Genomic DNA, 16,419 nt, shown 5'->3' with positions numbered 1-16,419 from the left:
TCTTAACATATCTTCAAAAGAGCAGGATGCCAAGCAGCTAAATATCAGAAATTAACATATATTTTAGGCACTCTAAAAGATAATAATGGTCTACAAATTTAAAAGCCACAGTGTATTTCCCAATCATAAGCAAGGAAACATTAATTTTTCTTTAAAGTTATTCTGAAATCTAGATGACAGCATCCATTCATTTCATACCCTTCTTCTTGGCCCAGCATTTTGCTATAAATTCTATGTAGCAAAATTACCAAGGAAGAAAGCTATTCCTTTTTAAATAGTCCAATAAAATCACAGCATTTTCTCTTTTGGATCACTTGCAACAGAAACAGATCTAACCATTAAAGAAAAGAAGGCTGACATTTAAGCTTTGAACCATAAGGCGCTATATATTGGTTTATTACTGTAATAATATTTCAATGTATAAACTGTCACCCGTGATAAAACTGTTAAGTTCAGTGCAACTCCAGTTGGTTTATTGTAAAACTGGGCCATATTTTTCCTTTGGAAACAGTTACAGACATTTATAGATTCGGCTTAACTTTCTCTTTGAATCTGTGATGGATAATAAAGGTTTGGGAAGATACCAAAATTGTGTTTATTTATGCAATTTAGTGGTTATTCGCCTGAGTGTCATTCCTTTCGTCCTATAAAAATGTTAATTCATTTTGTATTTCCTAATTTTTATCTCTCTATTTATCTCTATCTACCTATTTATCCATCCATCCATCCATCCATCCATCCATCCATCCAGTTATCCATCTAGCTATGTAGGCAGCTGTCTAGATAGTTATCTAGCTATCATCTGCAATATTCTGTAAAAACCCATATTTTATTCTTGTTATGGAATATGAAACTTTGTCTATGGTCCTGCCTGCTTTAAACCTTTAAAGTATAATGTAGTAGAGGAGCCATGGTGGTGCAGTGGTTAGAATGCAGTACAGCAGGAGTTCAATTCTGAGTGGCTCATGGTTGACTCGGCTTTCCATCCTTCTGGGATAGGGACAATGAAGATGCAGATTGCTAACATTGTAAATCACTTTGAGAGGGCTGTAAAGCACTATGAAGCAGTATATAAGTCTAAGTGCTATTGCTATTCCCACCACTGTTCCCTCTAAGCTGTGCGGCTGCGCGGCCACGCACGTGGCAACAAAACACCGTGCAGCAGTTTCCAACTGCAGCGCAGTGGTTTTTGTGAGACGCCTTCCACCATAATAAGAGAAGAGAGCCAGCCTGGAGACAGCAATCAGTTCTAGATCCACAAGGCAGAAAGTAAGTAGCTCAGAGAAGGGGTGTGGGGGTTGGGAGAAGGCATGGGACGGGCTCAGATTTGCCAGAGAGGGAGGGAGGGAGGGAGGGAGGGAGGGAGAGAGAGAGAGAGAGAGAGAGAGAGAGAGAGAGAGAGAGAAAGAGAGTATCCCTCCTTCCTTCAGCCCAACACTCTCACTGGCATCCCAGCCAGATGAGAGGGACTGCAGAGGGTCTCCTTGAGTCTAGGGCAGCGAGTCATTTGATGGGAAAGTTGCCTCTTGGAAGGAATGACCCGGATTGGCTCCCGCTTCATCTCTCCTGCTTCGTCTCTCCTGCCTCTTTGCTTCTCCGTTCGGTCTTTGGGCGGCAGATCGAAAGCTGAAGCCAATCCGGGTCCTTCTTTCCAAGAGGCAACTTTCCCATTGAATGACTCACTGCCCTAGACTCTAGGAGACCCTCTGCAGTCCATCTTGTCTGGCTGGGATGCCAGCGAGAGTGTTGGGCTGAAGGAAGGAGGGATACACGAGAGAGAGAGAGAGAGAGAGAGAGAGAGAGAGAGAGAGAGAGAGAGAGAGATAGTTAGTTAGTTAGTTAGTTAGTTGGTGGGCAGACTTAGCACTTTGTTAAGTTTGTTTCTCTCTGTGTTGTGCATAATATATACATGTCTCCATGGATGCAATTGTGCAAGCATTTTTTTCCTCTTTAAAATTTTTTTTGGATTTCTCCTCACCAAACCTTTAAGACTGAAAGAGTTAGAGTTGAAATATAAAGAGATTGTCAATTGCTATACTTTTAGATTGGTAGGCAATTATGGACTATCTTGATTATATCCTCCTAAGAAAGAATATGCTACTGTATGGTTGAGAAAAAGACCAACTTCATTCCATGGAAACCAAACAAAGTTCATATGGAGGGTTTCTTTCTACGATGGGCTTCTTGGGTCAACAGTGAATATCAGTTATCAAAAATGTAGGTAAAAGGTTAAGCAGGCAATAGGCAATTACAAAAAGGGAAGCCAACTTTCTGAATTCTGTTTCTTTGACTTAGTGACTTATAAATAGTAGACTAATGTTCTGAAAACGTGACCTAAATTTCTATATATTTTAAATAGCTGTAAAGCTATGCTGAAAAAGTTGTTCTCAAGGTATTGTGATAAATTCAATAAAAAGAAGGAAATTCTTGATGAACTTAAGGAGGAATGAGAGTATTGGATAGTAAATGGGCAGATAAAATTACCAATCAAAGAGAATATTTGCACCTCAGGGTTGAAATGAGCTGTTCTCTCTTCCTCTTTCCTTTTCCTCTCTTCTCTCTCTGTCTCTCTCATCCTCTTTCTCTTTGTCTCTCTTCTATTTCTCTCTTTCTTTTCCATTCTTCTGTCACTTTTTCTCTCCTTCTCCCTTCTCTCTCCTCTTTGTCTCTTTCTGTCTCATCCTTTCTCTTTGTCTCTCTTTCTCTCTCCTTCTTTCCCATTCTTCTGTCACTTTCTCTCTCCTTCTCTGTCTCTTTCTGTCTCTCTTCCCTCTTTTTTCTTCCTCTCTTCCTCTCTTCTACTCTTTTATCACTTTCTCTCTACCGCCCAATCTGTCCCCATACTTATCTTCGACTGATCATGTTTGCAATAATTTACCTTCTTTTCTAAATAGGCACAGTACCCTTACTGGATCCCTCGCTCACTCAAACACACACACACACACACACACATGCACAAAACCATTTTTCTCCATTCCAATTCAGATCCTATAAATCAATTGCTCTGTGAAACATCTGTGAAAAAAATTCAGGTGCTCAGACATGAAAATGTGCCGCTTAAACACTATACTTTTCCGCACAGACTGAAAAAAAATTAGAGGGAACATTGATTCCCACCCCAAATAACCACTTTGCAAATTGATCTGAAAATAAGCAGGTAGAATAGCAGTAATAGCAATAGCAGTAGACTTATATACCGCTTCATAGGCCTTTCAGGCCTCTCTAAGCGGTTTACAGAGAGTCAGCATATTGCCCCCAACAATCTGGGTCCTCATTTTACCCACCTCGGAAGGATGGAAGGCTGAGTCAACCCTGAGCCGGTGAGATTTGAACCGCTGACCTGCTGATCTAGCAGTAGCCTGCAGTGCTGCATTTAACCACTGCGCCACCTTGGCTCTTAGAAGGGGGATTTGGAGCTGAAGTGAGGGAAGGAATGAAGAGACTGCTAGCTTGCAATAGCTAAAGGGGAAGAAAGTGGGGGGAAACAGATAATCCGTAAACCTGCAGTGTCTAGATACTTGTTTATCTAATAGTGTCTCTAGTGAAAACATTAGTCTGGTGAGATTTCTGTCAATAAGTGAGTAGCAATAAACATACCATTCTGATCAATCACCAGTGTCATTCCAGTTCATTGCACCTGACATAATGTTACAGAACAATGGCAATTCTACTCTTAGTATCATCTTCCTAGAAATGATTTGTTGACAATGAGGCCAAAATCAGGAGTCAACAGATGTAATCTAATGTAAGGGTGGCAAGCACTCATTTCAGGGCTTTAGATCTAAAGATATGAAAGATATTTTGAGATGTGCTCCTGATTCTTCTTACTTAAAGTAGCTATGTATTTTCTCAGGATTATGTGGCCACCATGTTAGCTGCAATGTCATCATAGTGAAAGACTTTGTTTGAAGGAGTTGAAGAAGAGGGGTAAGAATGCTCTGAAGGACCTTTTGCTCTTTGAATACAAAACCCTGCCCAGCCCCATGCATCCTCAACGAATTATTCCCCATGTGAATGACAATAAGCTTCTTCCTCATAAATTCTTGTGGTTTCATCTCAAAATATATTGCCAATAAAAATAAGAAGACAAACTTTATCTTGGCTACAGACAGCTTTGGCCTCAAGAAGATCAAGGCTGCCAAAATTGTTTCACTGCAGGTAAATGGATGGTGTAAATTCCATCATCTCCATGGTTCAAACTGCTTCAACAAAGTTGTTCTACATTGCTTTGTGCAGTCTGCAAGCTACAGCATTGCACCATGTATGAAGTCAACTTAAATTTAGTTTGTAATCCCTCTCTCTCTCTCTCATCTACCCATCTACCCATCTACCCATCTAACCATCTACCCATCTACCCAACTACCCATCTACCCATCTACCCATCTACCTACCTACCTACCTACCTACCTACCTACCTACCTACCTACCTACCTACATACATACATACATACATACATACATACACACACACACACACACACACACACACACACACACACACACACACATATATATATATATATATATATATATATATATATATATATATATATATATATCTACTGTAAGTCCTAGCTTGTGAGCCCAATATAAGCCGTACCCCCCAAAATAAGGCTTAACAAAGATTCCACCCACTCTAGAGTGCATGGGTAAAAATTAAGCTAGGGTGGAGATGGGGGGGTGGAGCTGCCCTACTACTTACCTTTGGACAGTTGTAACCAGGCTTCACACACCCTGACACTTGCCTCGCCAGCCTATTTCTTCTGCAGCTGGCAAGGCTGGCAAGGCTTTCCTGAAGGCCTCTGTAGCTAAAAACAAACCTTTGGATCGATCCAGAGCTCTGTTATTGGCTGCAGAGGCCTTCAGGAAAGCCTTGCCAGCTGCAGAAGTAGTAGTTCCTGAAAGCCTCTGACAGATAAAAGGAGGCCGGGGGTGATGCACGCAAGTGAGGTTAGTCAGTAGATGCCATCCCCTGAAAATAAGACCTGGTGCCTTTTTTGGTGGCAAAAATATGTAAGACAGGTTCTTATTTTTTTTAGGAAGCACAGTATCTATCATCTATCTATCTCTATCGTCCATCTATTTGTTAAATTTCTATAGCTGCTCAACCCAATCAAGTGACTCTGGGATGTTTACATGATTTACACTGGTCAAACCTGTCAAGGAGGGATTTCAAAGGTTGATATGAAGCTGCCTAAACATTCCTGAATTGAAATGATTTACTATATCATAAGCACAAATGCATATGGCATACTTACTTTAGAAAGAAGCTGTGTCCTTCTGACTGCACTTTTATTCTTCAAACAGAAGGCTTTCTGCAATACATACTTTAACAACTATTTTGAGGCAACAGCCCAAAATTCTTCGTATTTCCTCTTGAGAGAAGGCAGATTAGTTCCCCTCTGTAACCTTTTCTGACACAAAGAACTCAGTTCCTTAATTTCCCTTCGATGAATGGCTTGTGTCTCTAGCAAAGTATTTTATAGGTGCAAAAGCTCGGTGCAACAATCACATATCCCAAACTGTTTGGTTGCAGTCAACAAAATGTCCCCCGCCTTTTGTCCTCCTGTTCACCATTCCAGTCAGCCAGTTTATTGTTTTCCAAAATATTTTAGTTACAGCAAAAAGGCTCCTGGGACTGATTTTCTTTTATATTAGGACGTTGGGATTCATTATCTACAATCATTCAAGTGCAAAATAGTGGTTTTGGAAGAGAGAACATCTTAGAATTAAGCAGCAGGAATGTGGCTTGATTACCTACATTTTCTTCTGGAATCTGAACTGAGGTCATAGCTCTTTTGCAAACAGAACCAACAAACAATGAAAGATTGTTTCATCTGCAGTGTTGCATTTCTCCTACAGAGAGAATTGACTTCAACATTTGTTTCAGTGAAGAAAACAAAACCTTATAGGTAGTAAAGTATTTCTGCATTAATTTAGCTTAGGTGGTATGGGTGAATGTCCCATATTTTACTGTACTAAAATCTCTGCAGTGATCTGCAGCCTCCCTGCTTCCCAGATTTTCATTACTTTCAAGACAAGGGTTAATAATGGCATTCTCCCCTTAAACATTTTCAGGGTGTTGGAAAAAAGAACAGAAACCACTATTAGTGGAATCCACTATTACAACTAACACCACCAGAGGTGGGTTCCTACCAGTTCGGACCGGTTTGGCCAAACTGGTAGTGGTTTGGCAGCCTGGGTTGCTGAAACCGGCAGCAACCCATGCCTGCCACGCCCATGAACGGGTCCTCCTAAGGGGCAGTCATCTTGATTTTCGATTCTGCGCAGATGCAGGACAATTGTAATTGCACAAATTTAATTTTTTTCTTTCTTTAACATTTTGCCCATGTGCAGTCCTATTTTTGTGCAAATGTGCATGCACGCACAGAAATGGCAGTAATGCTGAGAACCACCCACCCCTGAACACCACCATTCAAATATCTGAAAGACCATTTCCAGGAAATGGAGAGTAAGATAGAAAAACGGAAATCTGTTTATTAGAGGAAAATTGAGACACTAGAAGACTATCTCTGGCACAACTTTAATTTCACCTGCACTACTTCAACACAATTCTCTTGCTATATACACGACTCCTGCCAAAATGTCCATGGTATTCAGTAGCTATTGAGGCTGCTCAAGACTCAGAGGACAATTTTGGGAAGAGAGTTCCTCCAGTAAGTTACTTTAAACCAAACTAGGGTTACTTTAAGAATTCTGATATCACACATTTCACAGCAGACTGAGAAGAACTTGATTAGCATTACTGAGTTTAGAGAGCGATCATAAGGTGGTGTCATAAAGTGGAATACTTTATGGCCGGACTGGACTGAGTTGTGGACTGTTTCAGCCAGATCAAACAAGAGCCCGAATAATCTGGATAGCATGTCCTTAAAATTCATGAAGAAAATCTTTCTATGTGGAAAGGGGTGGAAAATGACTTGATGGCATTTAATCAAACAAATCCTTAAATAAAATGGCATTTAATCAATCAAATCCTTAAATAAAAACATTCTCCACCATTAGTTGAATATTTTTATGCCATTCCAATCACAACATCATTTGTGAATTATATCCTATCCTATCCATATGTATTAAGTTTGAGGTTCATAGCCAAATATATGAAGAAAAGATCTCTATTACCTTCTGAAAATGAGGTAGTGGTGGTGATGACAGATTACCTTGAAGGCCAATAAAGGAAGTCTAGTTCAATGAATCAGCACAACAGTTTATAAAACAAGTCCAGAGGTATTTCACAAGAAGAGTACTCCACACTTCTGCTCACAATAGAATCTCTTACGTCACCAGTCTCGAAATTTTGGGCTTGGACAATCTAGAATTGTGCTGTCTGTGGTCACCCCTAAGCATAGTACACAAAATTGTCTGCTACAATGTCCTACCTGTCAACGACTACTTCAGTTTCAACTACAATAATGCACGGGCAAACAATTGATACAAACTCAAGGTAAACCGCTCCAAACTCAATTGCAGAAAATACAATTTCAGTAACAGAATGGTCAACACCTGAAATGCACTACCTGATTCCATTGTTACATCCTCCAACCCCCGCAGCGTCAACCTTAAATTGTCTACTGTGGACCTCACCCCATTCCTAAGAGGTCCATAAAGGGGGGGAGGGGTGCATAAGCGCACCAACATGCCTACCGTCCCTGTCCTATTGTCCCCATTTATTTGTACCCATTTCCTTTGTTCATGTCCATGTTCATACTTATACCTGCTATCTTCTACATGTTTGACAAACTAATAAAATAAAAATAAAATTAAACAGCAGAATGGATCAATGTATCATCTGGGAAAACAGCCAACTGTTTATACCAAAGATGATTTTTCAAGAGGCAACTGGACTTTCTGGTTTTCTTTGAAGACATTTCGTTTCTCATCCAAGAAGTTTGTTCAGCTCTGACTGGATGGTGGGAAGTGGAAGGATATAGACCAGGGGTGAAATTCAGCAGGTTTTGACAGGTTCTGGAGAACCGGTAGCAGAAATTTTGAGTAGTTCGGAGAACTGGAAACTCCGGTTAGCTCCAGAGTGGGGAGGGAATATAGATTTTGCAGTATCCTTCCCCTGCCATGCCCACCAAGCCATGCCCACAGAACCAGTAGTAAAAAAAATGAATTTCACTACTGATGCAGACAGCAGATCATATACAAGAAATATATATCCTTCAATTGCCCACCATCCAGTCCAGTGGTGGGTTTCAAAAATTGTTCAAACCTACTCTGTGGGTGTGGCCTTCTTTGTGGGAGTGGCTTTCCGCCCATGTGACCAGATGGGAGTGGCTTGCTGCCCATGTGACCGGATATGAAGATGCCGACGACACTTGTCAGAACCACCTTAAATTACCTCACACACAGCACTGGCATGCATAAGAATATGATGTAAACTTGTTTTTTAAAAGGCATCTTTGGTTTGCGTTAAAACAACTTCAACACATGCAATGTTCTGATTGCACCACAAACGCAGTAGTCATCCTTACCTTTCACAGAGGCACTGAGTTTTATAAATATGAGCATGATAGTGTAGAATAATCATATCCAATGACCAGTGGTGGGTTTCAAAAAATTTTGGAACCTCTTCTGTAGGTGTGGCCTGCTTTCTGGGTCCACTGGTAGAACCTCTTCTAACTGGTTCAGTAGATTTGACAAACCGGTTCTACCGAATAGGTGCAAACTGGTAGGAACCCACCTCTGATCCAGTCAGAGTTGAAGAAGCTTCTTGGATGAGAAGTGAAACGTCTTCAAAGAAAAACCAAAAAGTTCCGTTGCCTCTTGAAAAAGCACCTTGGGACAACCATAACCTAGATGACTGAGAATCTCCACAGTCAGCCAACTGTTTAGAGAATGACTAAAAAATGAAAACAGCCTCATTTCAAATAGTTTTGACACCATTGTAGAAACTTGTCATAAAAGATCATCTTGGGAGATTATCATCAAATAAACAAAAAAAAGCAAGAATGTGGCAAATATATGTATTTGTTCTAATTACAAATGCCTTGAGCTAAAACTCACTTGAACACACTTCCTGATCTTCTGTGATTCTAGAAAAATCTTCTATAATACTAAAAAAAAATAGTCAGAGAACTATTTAATGATAATACTTGTAATATAATTCATAGCGTTTGGATGTTTTTAATCTTTTCCCAAGTCTCTTCTTAACATATGCACATTTCTTAACTGGAAAACAAAGACGTTTTAAAGACTTTTTTAAGGTGAAAGAAAAACTGAGATAACTTTCAATGGGGTGTATGACAGCTTTTCATGGTCAATGTTTGTTTGTGTGTATATATTTTGTCTTCCATTTGACAAATCTCAGTCTAGCGGTGTCCACCCTTCTTGGAATTCTATACTCCAATTGCATCCCAGAGAAAATATAATGGAATAACTCCTCCCCTTCAGCTATTTTTATCAGAAGATCAAGATAGCCAAAGACCCTGAAACATACTGTAGCAATATGTGTATTCGAAATGAAAATATACATCACATTCTTGGTCATTTTACAATTGAAAGGCAAGCTGAAAAAACTCCAGAAAAATTCTAAGTATGGCTATAATGAAATATGTATTTTTATGGCCCCTACAGAGAAATTGGAAGACTTATTTTGGCACAGCACAATAAACAACATTAGACGTAGCCTAGATTTAAATGACATCCTAGTGCTCTCAGTTGTGTTTTATAGCTACCTTTAGAAACATCGAATCTTTATATCATGAATGCCCCAACACTGGAAGTCTTTAAGAAGATGTTGGATAGCCATTTGTCTGAAACGGTATAGGGTTTCCTGCCTAGGCAGGGGGTTGGACTAGAAGACCTCTAAGGTCCCTTCCAACTCTGCTATTGTATTGTATATTGTATTGTAATATCATGAGTAGGCAATGTTATGTCTTCCTCATGTTCAGAACTTAAAATTTCATCAGATCCAGTGACAATGATGATGGCAATGGCAAGCCATTGTGGGACTTATAGTTTGAAATATTTGAAGGAAGTCAGTTTATATGTACATGAATTAAATTGAGAAGAGATCAGGTATTTCTTTAAATAAAAAATAAGAATCATAACAGAACATCTGCTCATAGGAAGAAATAATGTAATTATTTAATTTAATTATTCTATTAGTCCCTGCAGAAAACATGAAAGGTAGCAATATCCAAGGGAGTTATTCTGCGCAACATAATCTGGTGAACCAGAAGCTGCTTTGAGTCTCTCTTTAAGTGTTGATACACTACATTTCATTAGCTGTTATTTAAAGTCAGCTATAATAAGTATGAATCTGATTTTCTCACCTCCCACCTTCCTTTCTAAGATAAGAATGGCCAAATTTCAACAATTTTTTTCATTTATTCATACTTTTATGGTCAGAAGAAAGCAAGATGAATAAATGTCATGGCTACTATAGCTGAACTAATAAACTAAATCAAGATTGTCGTCTTGGCAAATTTGAGACCTGGGTACTTGAACTTCCAGAATTCCTCAGCCACCCATGCAAATTCTGGGAGTTGAAATCCACAAGACTTAAAGTTGCCAAAGTTGGACACCCTTGTTTTAAATGGTGATTACGTGGCAGGAAGTGGAAATTTCTGTATTTTTCTGTTGCCATCTTGTGGTTGCCCAAATTTTTACAGCTGAGATCAGGTAGAGTTTAGTTAATATCCACTGTAAGGTGTGAAGACCTAAAATAGGGCAAGCATTAGTTCAAAGAAAACTGCAAAACAGATAAATAAAATGTGTCTACAGCGACCCTGAAAAATCAAATCAGCATGTGTGGATTTCTATTTACCGTGTCATATAATGACAATTATCACAATCCACATGTCTAATAGCACTTTACACTGTGACACCGAGATCTTTCACTACATAACAATTACAATAAAATGTGATAATTATTCACAGAAAATGTTGAGTAACCCTAATCCCAGCCCTAATCCAATAGGGTTACACAAATATTATTTTGGATTTGAAGTCAGAAAGTATTTAGTTACATAGAACTCTTCAGGATTGCTAGATGTATTTGAGAGTCAGACATTGCTCCCACATCTGATGAACAGTGTGGAGTCTGTTTCAATAAGATTTTATTGTTTTAATTGCTGACCCTTCTATACCCAGAGATTATCCTTTTTGCCTACTAACTAAACTTCCTCGTCTGATATTTGGCTCCTTTGGCTGTGTCTCCTGAATCAATTCTCAGTATTACTTTTTCTCCAATAACTAAGCACTATAATAACTATGATGAGAGACACAGTGGCTCAGTGGCTAAGACGCTGAGCTTGTCGATCAGAAAGGTCAGCAGTTCGGCGGTTCAAATCCAAAGCGCTACATAATGGAGTGGCCACCTGTTAAGTGACCTAGCTTCTGCCAACCTAGCAGTTCGAATGCACATAAAAATTCGAGTAGAAAAATAGGAACCACCTCGGTGGAAAGGTAACAGTCCTCCGGGTGTCTTTGGCATCTAGTCATGCCACATGACCATGGAGAAGTCTTCGGACAGTGCTGGCTCTTTGGCTTGGAAGCGGAGATGAGCACTGCCCCCTAGAGCCGGAAACAATTAGCATGCATGTGTGAGGGGAACCTTTATCTTTACCTATGATAACCTGTCTTCATATCTTTGCTTGTTCATGAAATCCATGCTAGAGACACATCGCTGTTAATCTCCAGCTTTCCTTGGTTCACCTTTCAAAGACATCTGTTGGCTGTAGAAATTCCCCTTTTCCAGCCCCCTATTTACTAGAGCATAGCCCTTCTCATGTAACACAAACATCTATAGAAATGAGTTGGCTCAAAGATGAAAAAAGGAAACAGGGTTTTAGTCATACATTCTAAATATATACTGTAATATTCCTGAAATATAGAGGGGAAGAGGATGATACTGTCTTCAATTAGATAGGAAAGAGGGGAAAAGTCTAATAAGTTTAATAAAAGTACATCATGATATGACCACTGATAAATTATTGGAAGATCCTTAGTGAATAAGAAGCTATATTAATGCTTTTTAATTCAGTAGTTTCGGTACTTTAGCATGAATATAACCAGAGGCAATTCAAAAATAATAGGTGCCTTCTTGACTTTATTTTATTAATTCACATCTCTGCAAACTGGACAATTTTTCTTCAACCAATGCCTGATCCAGGAACAGCTGCACCATAGTAAAATTGAAATGAATGGAATAGCACTAGCACTTAGACTTATATATCACTTCACAGTGTTTTACAGACCTCTCTAAGCAGTTTACAGAGTCATTGTATTGCCCCCAACAATCTGGGTCCTCATTTTACCAACCTCAGAAGGATGGAAGGCTGAGTCAACCTTGGTGAGATTTAATCTGCCAAACAGCAGGCAGCCGATGATCAGCAGAAGGAGTCTGCAGTACTACACTCTAACCACTGTGCCACTGAAGGAAATAATGTTGTGCCAATTCAAGCAAGTAGAAGCTCAATGTAATATACTGAGAGTCTGAATGCTTTAGAAGACAGGCTAAAGATCCAGAAGGATCTTGGTAGACTTGAGCATCGGTCCCTATACAATAAGATGCGGTTCAGTGATGAGAAAAGTAAGGCCTTGTACTTAGGCAGGAATAACCAAATCCATAGGTAGATATAGGTGGTACCTGGCTCAACTGTAGTAACTATGAGAGGGATCTAGGTGTCCTAGTGGACCACCACTTAATAATGAGCCAGCAGTGTACTGCAGCTGCCAAAAAGGTCAGTGCAATCCTACGATGCATCAAGAGATAGCATCAAGTCAACAAGAAGAAATAGTATGACTTTATACTGTGCTGATAAGATTCTAGAAAGTGTGCAGAGAGGAGCAACAAAGATGTTGAAAGGATTTGGAGGCTAAATCATACAGTGAACAGTTGAGAGAGCTAGGTATCTCTAGCCTATCAAAAGAAGGATGGAGGGGGACATAATAGCTGTCCTCCAGTATTTGAAGGGCTGTCACAAAAAGAGGAGATTGATTTGTTCTTTAGGGAAACAGAGGGAATGACAAGAAGTAACAGGTGGAAGCTTGTCAAAGACAAATCCAACCTAAAAGTAAGAAGGATTTTTTTTTCTGGCAGAGAGCGCAATTGATCAATGGAATAGCTTGCCTACTGGGGTTGTGGGTGCTTAATCACTGGAGGTTTTCAAAAATAGGCTTGGATGGTACAAGAATGATATTGTAGACTCTATATTGCTGCAAACTTATAGTTATAACCTCCAGTCCAATATTTCAAAGGGAGATGTTAATTGTCCCCTATGGGGGGAAATATCTTCACTATAGATTATATGGAACTTTCTTTCCTATTCCTATCCTGCCAATGACTTAATAATAGAAACACTCAACCATATCTTTGATTCATTTTTCTAGACCACATCTCTTTCATCAATGCAGAATAACCCCTTTTTTCATAGAATTACCCTATTGTCAAATATCTTATGTTCTCTTATGCTTCATCATAATTTTAGTTCTTTGAATCCTTCCATTATTCAAAATTTGCTTTCAAATGGGAGGAATCTAGGGCTCTTTCCACCTCTTCCCTTACTTTGTAGCAAGAATGTGTAAAACTCTGCATTCCAATTTCCCCCCAAATGTTTTTCTCCTAGATCTCAAGCTGAGTTCGATGCTGGGTGATATCCAGAACATCACAAATCTCTTTATCTTCATCTTTTGGAAGACACACTTCTGGAAAAGGATGATTCTTCTGGAAGAAAGAGCAAGACTGGAATGTCCACTGGCAGTTGGCCTTCAGGCACTTTTTACAATAGCCCCAATCATGGTAGCAAGTTGCACTGCAAACCCTCCACATCCATATGTGGAAGTGGGGAATACAGCTTGGGTTGTTGGAGCTCAAAGCTTGGAAGGTTACATGAAGTAAGATGTTGGTGATCCTGCTTGTGTAAGGAAGGAGATCCAGCATTACTGTAAACCTTGCTTAGAGGTCTAAGATTAAGCTTACTGATAAAGTTATCTGTATGTTTGTGTATTTATGTGTATGTCTATGTGTATGCATGTATGTTCTGTCTGTCTGTCTGTCTGTCTGTCTGTCTGTCTGTCTATCTATCTATCTATCTATCTATCTATCTATCTATCTATCTATCTATCTATCTATCTATCATCTATCTAGCTTTATCCATGTATATTTTTGTTGTTGGTTTTACCTAATTAATTTTTAAAAACTCAAAGAAAAAATGTAATTATAGTTCGTTGCACAGTCAGCCAGATGTTCAGATTGAATTTGGCATTGCTGACTACCTATGAAGTCCTTTCCAAGGACCTGGGATAGGCAGATGTGTCTGTTTGATGGTGTTATAGATATCCTCGCAGGATGTAAAGCTATTTTGAGTAAAGCCACCTTTTGCAATTGACTGATGGTGATACTCCACTTATTTTGGGACTGCAGCCAAAGTCCCTATTCCTATTGGTATAACTTTGCTTTATTTTGCCACTGTTAGCGGGTCTGTGTATTTTGCTATCTTCATTCTTTCCTATTTTGTTGTCTCCAGATTCTGAGACATTCACTATCCAGATTGTTGTTGTTATCATTCAAACTTCAGCCACCTTGGGCCGCTACAAAAATACAGCTGCTCAAGAGTTGTAACAGATCCCGAAGGAACCAGCAAATGCTAAAACACCATTATATATAGAAATGTTATAAAACATACAATCTCCTATCTCCTGCGAAATGGCACAGATTCAGTTTAAATTAATTGTAGAACAAATGTATAGGTCAACTATGCTTATCCAAGCTGGCATATTCCCCAACATTAATATACAAATGGCAGATTTTCATTGGAACTTATGAAATAACTGAAAAAGTTCAGTTCTTTTCCCAGCCAGAACATTAAAAATTCAAAAATAATGATCAGATTATATTTTATATTAGTTTTCTTTATCCCCCCTCCCAATTCCTAATTTGCCCCGTGAGAAAGAAGCTTTTTGCTACTACTTATAATTATTTAACTCTAAGTAGCTCATTAAGCTCAATGTGGGCAGGAAGATGCATCAGAGCTTGTAGAAAACAGAATATAAAATAATAGAGTTGAAAAGGATCTTGGAGGTCTTCTAGTCCAACCCCCTGCTCAAGCAGGAGACCCTATACCATCAAACAAATGTCTGTCCAGGTTCATATTTCATAAGACTTGGATAATTTCAAAATGCATTAACCATCAACTTTCATTCTTCAAAGTAAGTTTCTAATAAAAGCCTACCTTTACTATTTGTGCATGCCCTAACTCTTTGATTGACATCTAGCCTACAACCAAAACTAGAAGTCCAATATACTGCTTTCTGGGTTTCTTATGTCCTTTCTTCCCTCTTTAATAACTCTCATGGAATCCTGGTTTTCTTCTTCACTGATGTCATAAACATATATTATTTCTAAAGCTTCTAGTCAGCCAATGAGAAGGAAGAGATAAAAAGGGAGCTAGCTGATGGATGGGATACTTATTTGGTTTGGACTGAGCTATATAGTTAGTAGACAAGTAGGTCAGCTGGCCAGCTCTTTGAAGATCATCTTGGAGGCTCCAGAATGTCGGGGGAGACTAGAACCAAAGGAACAGAAAATTGTCCAGTTATACGCTCACAGCAGCAGAGGCCACAGAGATGCCGTAATGAAAGGTCCCAACGTGCAGAGGAATTTCGGAAGCGTCGAGCCAAGAAAAATGAGGGAGACCCAGATATCGTAAAATCTCCCAGTGACCATAAGGAATACAGGTAATTATGGGATGACAGTAGGTATGGAGTGGAGAGTTGGTCTCTGACAGAAAGCCACTTGAAGAGACTAGAACAGTGTTTCTCAACCTTGGTGACTTTAAGTCCTCCATAGCTGGCTGGGGAATTCTGGGAGTTGAAGTCCACAGGACTTAAAGTCGCCAAGATTGAGAAACACTGGACTAGAAGCATTTGAAAGGTGGATTTACAGGCAGCTGTTACTTATAAGTTGGGTTGACAAAATCGGAAATGAGGAGGTGATAAGCTGCCTGGGAAAGCCAAGGGAAATCATCAAAACCATAAAAAAGTGAAAGTTAGAACATTTTGGATATGTGAGGCAACACCCAGAAAAATACAGCATACTTCACTTAATCCTCCAAGGAAAGATTGAAGGCAAACAAGGTCCAGGCAGAAGAAAAACATAATGGCTTCAAAATTTAAGGGACTGGTTTGGATAAAACTCAAGCACTTTTTCTGGGGCTGTTGATAAAAATAGGATTGCCAACATGATCACCAACATCCGATGATGGATATGGCACAAGAAGAAGAAGTTGGCATGGACAACTTGTTTTCTTCCAAACCAGCATCAGCATCATTATTATTGTTGCCTTCAAAAGACCACTTGACATGTGACTACTATCACCATGAGGTTGAAAGTTTTCACAATTATTATTATTAATAGTTGTTCACTGCATAGTTAGCCAGATGTTCAGA

The 16,419-nt window shown here is 39.3% G+C and overlaps 1 protein-coding gene across 1 annotated transcript in view; it reads left to right on the top strand.

Annotated features, from left to right (window-relative positions):
• Positions 1-15,523: 15,523 nt before the first annotated feature.
• LOC116512599 (nardilysin-like) overlaps positions 15,524-16,419 on the top strand; it is a 55,436-nt gene continuing 54,540 nt past the window's right edge. Inside the window, exon 1 of the mRNA XM_032223177.1 lies at positions 15,524-15,708. Coding sequence (XP_032079068.1) covers positions 15,524-15,708 — 185 coding nt within the window. The remainder of the gene's footprint in view (positions 15,709-16,419) is intronic.

Source organism: Thamnophis elegans, chromosome 8 (genome assembly GCF_009769535.1).
Source record: "Thamnophis elegans isolate rThaEle1 chromosome 8, rThaEle1.pri, whole genome shotgun sequence".
NCBI classification, from domain to species: domain Eukaryota; kingdom Metazoa; phylum Chordata; class Lepidosauria; order Squamata; family Colubridae; genus Thamnophis; species Thamnophis elegans.
This window is presented reverse-complemented; position numbering and strand designations above follow the sequence as displayed.